The 7,888-nt window shown below is 50.6% G+C and overlaps 1 protein-coding gene across 1 annotated transcript; it reads left to right on the forward strand.

Annotated features, from left to right (window-relative positions):
• The first annotated feature begins 2,417 nt into the window (after positions 1-2,417).
• OTOP2 (otopetrin 2) lies at positions 2,418-7,574 on the forward strand. The gene is given in 7 exon segments (XM_009694866.1): positions 2,418-2,694; positions 2,697-2,810; positions 3,280-3,416; positions 4,066-4,124; positions 4,806-4,939; positions 5,393-6,282; positions 7,404-7,574. Coding segments are annotated over 7 exon segments (1,782 nt in total).
• The last annotated feature ends 314 nt before the right edge of the window (positions 7,575-7,888 follow it).

A 7,888-nucleotide genomic window follows, 5' to 3' on the forward strand; every position in this document is an offset into this window, starting at 1 on the left:
AGAGAGGGTTGGAAGGTAATGAGCAGAGAGGAAGAAAACCAGAGATACAGCTTATTTTTGTAAGCAAAGAATGCCCCAAGACTGCAGGGTGGCCCTAAAGCAGTCCCAGGTGCACCCACGCAAGCTGCAGTGATTAACCCCTGGGTGACCGACGTGGAGTCACCATCCCAGCTGCCTGGGGACACCTGTAAGTGCTCCAGAGAGAGGGTCCGCTCCCCGCACGTCAGCAGATTCGTACTCACCCGCTCAGCCTCCCTGGGCGAGCCTGGATGGGATGTAGTAGACATCGAGGTATTTGCCGCTGGGATTCTTCCAGGTGAAAAGCAGCATAGTAACGTCTGCAATTCATTACCAAGGTTATTTAATGATTCCTGTATTATTACTAATTAAGCACGTTATGCTGCACGGTGGCTCCCCGGGAAAACTCTTTCCTCTGCTGCTGGCTGTTAAGGACGAAAGAGGGAGGAGAAAGCAACGCCTTTAGCCCAGGGGGACTCGGCGAAACATCACCGTTATCAGCTCAGATTCACAGCACGGGGGTCTGGGCTTCCCCTGGGAAAGGCTACAGAGCGAGAAAAGACCAAGCAGTCACCCCAAAGGGGAACCCCTAAGGATGAGCAGAGGCCAGGCAGGGCAGACCCAGTCAGTGCCACTGGTGGCAGCCGGCTGGTGGCAGCACGGGAAAGACTCACGAAGGTCTCCTGGGGCTGTACAAGTTGATCCTGAGCTCTCTCCGTCACCACCCCGCGCAGTTCAGTTTGATGCTGTCCCCGTACGCGGCAAGAAGGAGCGCGGCGGTGAGCAGGCGGGAATGAGACTGAGAAAATGGACAGCAAACTGCCCCATCTCTGTGCTTGCCCCACAGGAGACAAGCGGCAGGGATATCTCCAAAAGAGGCATTCTCACAAAGGAATAAAACTTGTCCCCATCCGCTCAGAACTGCCCTGTGTCTCCCACCGAAATACCACAGTTGGGGTAAAAGAGATCTTGAGCGAAAGGTCTCCCCTCACCTGGCAAATGCTTGAATCCCATCTGCGCCGTGATCTGTAACATGACTTCTTTCTCCTTGAAAGGAGAGAAGTTGAGCTCCTGAGGGCCAGAGAAAGGTGATCCCACCCTGAGAAGTCAGTGCGTCAGCAAAGGGGAACACGGATTCCGGTCCCCAAATCCTGCCCTGCTCTAGAGCTAATCCTTCCTCATTGTTGCCACCATGGGTGGGAAAAGATTGAACTTGCCCTTGGCACTAAATAGATACAAATGCAAATTTCTTCCTTTTCCTTAAAAACATTCCAGGCGTAGAGCATACTGATGGGAAGAGTACTGGGTGAGGCACAATATTTGTTGTGCTCAGTTAAGCAGAAAGCCAAGTCCAAAATCACCAGCTAAGTTCATCACCTAAACCATCTTCTCCCAAGGGGAGAGACCTCACGTGTGTAGGGAGATGGGTTTGATGGGGTGGCTTTGCTCTGTGGTGACCGTGACCCTGTGACCGAGCGGTCCGTGCCGTGCTTAGCAGTGTTGTCACCTCATGCCCTCCCTGGGTAAATAACTCTTATCTCCTCATCTCTCTCCTGCTTCCCCAAAAATCAGTTATTGCACAAAATGGATCACATGAGTTTCTCTGAGAAGCCCATGAAGCACTGCTGTCAGCTCCAGACATGGTATAAATCACAGAGACATCCCAACGGGTATAAATTCTTTGGCTGACCAAGCTGCAGCAACGGGGGAAATTCTCAGCCGGGCAAGAGCAGAGATTTGGATCCCAGGCAGCAGAACAGGTTGGTGGAATGGCTTGGTTTGAATGGTTAATTTGCTTTGTTTCAGGCTTTTCGTTGAGAATCAATGAAATCCCAAGCTTGGCACAGGCAAGGGGCTTTAGAGGGAGTGACAGCAGAGACAGCTCACATCCTTCTTGCAGGAACTGGTATAAACCATGATGTGACGTTCCAAAGGCTCCCAGGGCTTTCTTACCTTTCAGGGGCCGGTTCCTCAGCCAGGAAGTATGACGTTTTCTCAGAATGTTTAGTGGTTGACATTTAGAAATCAAACCACATTGGCCATTTGCCCCAGGATATTTGATCCTGTGAGTGCTTTTCCAATATCTTGCATCAATAAACACCTAAATGTTGTGTGACAAATTAAGCATGCTTTGTTAAACCGACCTGGGATCTCCCCAGGCAAGAGCATCTAAAGCAAGATAGGTTCAGGGAACCAGGAAGAGAAAGGTTGAAAATGAGCTTATCCCTCTTTTTGCAGTCCCTGTCTCAGCCTTCCCTGTTCCTCTGATACGTCCTTCCCTCCTCATCTCATGTCCTGCTTTGGTCCAGTCCTGGACTATTCAAAATGAAGTGACGTCTCTCATTCATGGGCCTCTCCTCCCAACAGCGTTAACCCTCAGCTGAAGCATTGGCTGAACCATGACCGAAGAGCCCGTGCGGAAGGACAGCGAGATCAGACGCCCCAGTTCCAGCATGGGCTGTGGACACAAGGATGACAAAGCCAGCCTGACTTCAAGCCAGATAGCATCTTTCAGCCACCAGCCTCATCAGCCCCCCTCCACTCCTGCCTCCAAGGAAGTGTGGAAAAAGGGCGGCCGCATGTTCTCCATCCTGCTGGCCGTGCACTTAGTCCTGCTGGCCTGCACGCTGGTGAGCAGCGGGGCCTTTGAGAAGATTGCCGTGCATGATTACGACGTCTTATCATGATGCTGATAGTCATCATATGGATCATCTTCTACCTCGTCGGCACCTCCCGGTGCCCAGATGCCATCCTCTGCAAAGACTCCCACGCTGGGCCCATCTGGCTGAGAGGTAGGAACTCTTGGGGAGCTAGGGCTGGAGGTGGGATCTGGGGTGGACAATTCAGGGGGGCATCAGTTATTACAAGGGAAACAGCAACCAACTGGGGCACAGTCATCTTCTCCTCCTGTGCTGGGGCATGGCACCATGCCCTGCTTCAGAAGGTTCGTGCTCCTCCGCTGGTTTCACGGCCAGGTCTGCCTTTATCTGCCAGGGCTCTTGGTCCTTTACACCAGGTTCTCTCCCAGCCTTTTTGCAAGAGCTGTTAGCCCCAGTCAGAGTACAGGGTTGACTGAAAATCCCTTCCAGACAAAATTATTGTATGGTTCTGTTGGTGCCAAGATAATGTGGGTGCTGGGAGAGGAAAAACAGAGGCAGGAGCAAATCTGTGGCAATAGTTCCTCTTCTTTCTCTCAGCTATCCGCATTAGCCCCCATGTGCATACATCTGTCCAACTACAGATATTTTGGTTCCTCAACAGGAGGCCTGGTCCTGTTTGCCCTTTTCAGCCTTGTCATGGATGTGTTCAAAATAGGATATTACTCGAGCTTCTACAGCTGCCTGTCTGCGATCAAAATAATCTACCCCATTGTGCAAGCAATATTCGTGGTCGTCCAGGTGAGATGGTTGCGCTCTGTCTCGGGGAGGGGCAGAGAGACCGAGCCACCAGTGGAAGGAGCTCTGATCCCATGGGCATAATTCAGCTCCCCCTGCAGCAAACGCAAGTGGCTTAACTCAGCCCACATCTGCTCCCTCCAACCACCACAACTTCCAGCTGTGGCAACTCACTTCAAGGTGTTGATTTAAACTTGTTCCCATCTTGTGACCTTTTGGCTTATGCCAGGACGGCTTGTCACCAACTGTAAGCATCCCCCATGCAGCCAGGTCTCCTTTCCCATGAAGGACGGAGAGGGAGGAGGACAGCCAGGGCAGGGACTGCCTTGCAGTTTGAAGTCCTGCTCCGAAGACCACCCGCTCTGGGACAATACCAAGGAGGGAAGAGGTCAGATAGGGACAATTTAGACAGGAACAGGGGCTGGCCACGGACAGAGGAATGGCAGTGGGACAGGGCAGGAGGAGCAAAGAAAGACCAGACCACATCCAGCAAATGGCCAGGCTTATGGGCTAGCAGGCTGGGCCCAGACGAACCCAAGCGAAAGGGGCTCCAGCTTGCTCTCCGCTGAGCAGGGAGATCCCTACCTCAGAATGATGCGATTTGCTCTCTTGCTTTGTTGGAAATAACAACTTCTTTTCTTGCCCCTGCCAGACGTACTTCTTGTGGATCTCTGCCAAAGACTGCATCCACGTACACCTCAACGTTACCAGGTGAGCACTGCTGCTCTTTGGATCCCACCGGCCCAGGAGACCGCGGCCACTGCAAACCCACTGCACTCTCTCACACAGCTAAGATGCAACAAGAGGATAATCCCATCTCCCTTAACGCTGGCCAAAACTAAACCTGATCAGTCTCCGGCTAGCCGTAGATCCCAGCTTAAGCTGCTGAGGTTCATGACCCGTGGGTCTGGCAGGGTTGGGATTCAATTTAAGAATACAAGCGTTACTCAAAGCAGACTAATATTAAATAAATGATTAGCATTAAATAGAATGATTCATAGCTGACTTTTGCTTCCCTGGGGAAGAAAGCGATGCGGTGGGCAAGCCTCAGGCTAGAAACAAGATCTTGCCCACTTTTGCAAGACTGGATCTACTGGAGACCAATCCAGACCTATTAACCTATTCACTACTGAGAAGCTCTTCCAAAACCGACAAGAGGAATAAGAAGCCTTGCCTCTTGTACTTACATGAACTAACAAGGGACCTTGCTAATTCTCATGAAAAATAGGAAGAGAGCGAGAGCGGCAAAGCAAGGGACAGGATTTCTGACCTTGACCGCTACAGTCCTTGCACCAGCTCCCACAGTCCCTCTGTAACATCTGTGACATGGATGGGAACAACGTGGCCTAGAGCCATTGCTTTAATCTCATGAACCTTCTCCTTCTTCTGCAGGTGTGGCTTGATGCTGACACTGACTACAAACTTAGCAGTGTGGATGTCAGCAGTGACAGACGAGTCCGTTCACAAAGCACATTCAAAGTTGAAGAAGAATGTGACCGAGGAAATCTTCAGATGGATCCTGAAAGGTAATCTGCCCGTTTGTGAAGCCATCTGGTCCAGGGAGGGAGCCCATGAGATAGAGATTCTTCTGCAAGTCAGGTTTTATCCCTTTTCAGAAGGCCTGTCTAGAGCTGAAGGTTCCTCTAGCAGAGCTGGTGTGTTAAAAGCAGGGTCTTAATGATCATTTCTTCACCTGTATCACAGAGGAGTCAGAAAGGTGGAAGGCCCTGTACAAATGGGATGGGAATGAAGAAGGGAAGCAAAAAGAGAGATTTAACCTGCCACCCAACTTCTTCACAAAGAACATGAGCACCAGAAAGCCGAGGTTGAAGTGTCCTTGTTTTCAAAGTGGTCACGTATTCTTCTGTCCTTGGTCTTGTTTCTCTCTCACCCCAAGTATCCAGTTCTTCAGGGCTGCTAACAAGTGCTGGCTTCTTGTTTTAATACCACTGCACCTATATGTTTTTATCTTGTTTCAGCGGGAATGAGAAGTAGCTCAGCCGAAGAATGCAATTGCAACAGCCAAATCTGCCAGATCTTCAAGAATGGCTACTTCTGGCTGTACCCCTTTAACATTGAGTACAGTCTCTTCGCCTCTGCCATGGTCTATGTCATGTGGAAGAACGTTGGACGCTTCATAGACCACCACTCCCACCACATTCACCGCCTGAAGTTCAGGCTTTTCCGAAGGACCTTCTTTGTCGGCATCGTGTTGGGCCTCATCATCCTGGTGAGTGGTTTGGGAGTCCTTATTCTTTACGAGGTGCAGGTAAATTCCAGCACTGAATCCAGTAAGAAGAGCCAAGCACTCACCATGTACTACATCTTCAACATCGTTTGTCTGGGCCTGATGTCTCTTGTCTGCATTGGTGGCTCTGTCGTCTACCGGTTTGACAAGAGAGACATGGATCGGCACAAGAACCCAACCAGGACCCTGGATGTGGCCCTGCTGATGGGTGCAGCCCTGGGGCAGTATGCTATTTCGTACTACTCCATTGTGGCCATTGTAGCCAGCACGCCAAGGGACACTATCAGTGCACTCAACCTCACCTATGCCCTCCTAATGATTGCTCAGCACACCTTCCAGAACATCTTCATTATCGAAGGCCTCCATCGGCAACCCCCCAAGGAAGACCACAAGCACAGTTCTCACCAGAAGGATCTCTATGGACTCACCTTTTTCAACATCAACGCAGTGTCCCTCCGTATGCCCGACAGTGGCAACACCTTGGCCCCTAGCACAGCCTCTGGCGCTGAAACCCTCCATCCTTCTGACCTCGTGCGGTCCCTCACCGCTCCCAAGAAGATGAACTGGAGGAGGAAGTTCTTGAGGGAGATCTCCATGTTCCTCTTGCTGAGCAATATCATAGTGAGTACACGTGGAGAGAAGAGTTTGTCAGGGTCGGGGAGAGGGAAGCAAGCACAAGGGAGAAGTGTCAGTGAAGGAAAGGATGTGGCCCATGCAAAACCAGTCCTTTCTGTGCCTCCACTCTACAGAGAGCACACTTACTTACATTTCTGTGGGTCGAGAGCTGTGATTCCCTTGTCGCTTAAAACCAAGAGCAACTGCTCTGGAGTTAAGACATTTTAGGCTACGCCGATAGACCTGTTGCTTACCACCAGAATATCAGGCAATAAAATCAGTGGGTACAAGCAAAGAATCAGCTTCAGTATTTCTATTGGGTATTAGCAGATATGTAGACTAGCTTATTAAAAGCAATAAGTACATTAAATCCTTCCCTTACGCCCCCAAAGAAAAGACATAAAATGACAAATACCCAGGGTGAAGTCTGGGTTTTCTTGAGAAATGGCAGCATGTCTCTTCTCAAAACCCATGGCCTAGGAGCCCAAACGCTGATGCCAGTTGCTCTGAGGAGAAACTGGTCACTGACAGCTTCAGTTGGGGCTTCCACTTTCACGAGGAGCCAGGGGACCGCAGTTCCCTGCAAAAGAAATGTAGGATTACAGCTGCACCTCCAAAGAAGCCAGGCACATGTTGTGTCTCTAGAGAACCTCCAAACCCCCAGCTAGTCCCTCACATCACGTCCTCCAACTGATTTTACACACGAGCTCACAGAGAATGAGCCGACAACCCCCATCCAACCAGATACGCACGCTGGCCGGGCTTCTGAGCAAAACGTACGCAACCGAGCCTGGGGAGACCAAACCGCTGCCAGCTCAGCCCTACCCATGCTTGCTCTATCCAACGAGTTTGAACAGGGCAGGTTCATGCTAACACACAACACGCTCAAGCTCTTCCCCTGGTGAGTGCTTCAGCACTTGGTTCAAGCCTGTCTGAGCACGACTAGAAACTGGGCTTAGGTTACAACACTAGATCATACTCGGTCTTAATGTAAACACAGGCTCTTGGCGTAGGTCCCATGCTCAGAAGGTCACTCTTTTCCCATCTCTCGGTAGCTATGATTGCAGGTGCTTGCTGTATCACACACCTTTCTCACTGCAATGTCATTCTCCCATTTCCTCAAACAGCTCTGGATCATGCCGGCCTTTGGTGCCCGGCCCCAGTTTGACAATGACACCGAACTGAACTTCTACGGCGATTCCATGTGGCCGGCCATCGTGGACATTTGCCTGCCCTTTGGGATCTTCTACCGAATGCATGCAGTGGCCAGTTTGCTGGAGGTCTACATCATGTCCTAAAAAAACTCTCGCAAGGAAGATGAGATCCTCCTCAACTAATCCACCTTCTTCCTACCCCAGGGCTGGGAGACTGCCGAAGTGTCCCAAGGGGTCCCCAGCACTGCCTGAATCACGTCCCCTTGCAGCACTGGGGCATTTATGAACTGCCAGTGAAGATCATCCAAACATATTCCAGATTTTATTTTTGCTACTTATGTGTGGATGTGCATGTGTATGTCTGAAGTTCTTAAAGCTTAAAAGAAAAAAGATCAAAAAAGGAAGGTGTCCAGAGTAGGATCATGGTAATTACCCTTGGTTCATGCAGAGACTCACCT

The sequence above is a fragment of the Cariama cristata genome, unplaced genomic scaffold (assembly GCF_000690535.1).
Source record: "Cariama cristata isolate BGI_N322 unplaced genomic scaffold, ASM69053v1 scaffold27682, whole genome shotgun sequence".
Lineage (NCBI taxonomy): Eukaryota > Metazoa > Chordata > Aves > Cariamiformes > Cariamidae > Cariama > Cariama cristata.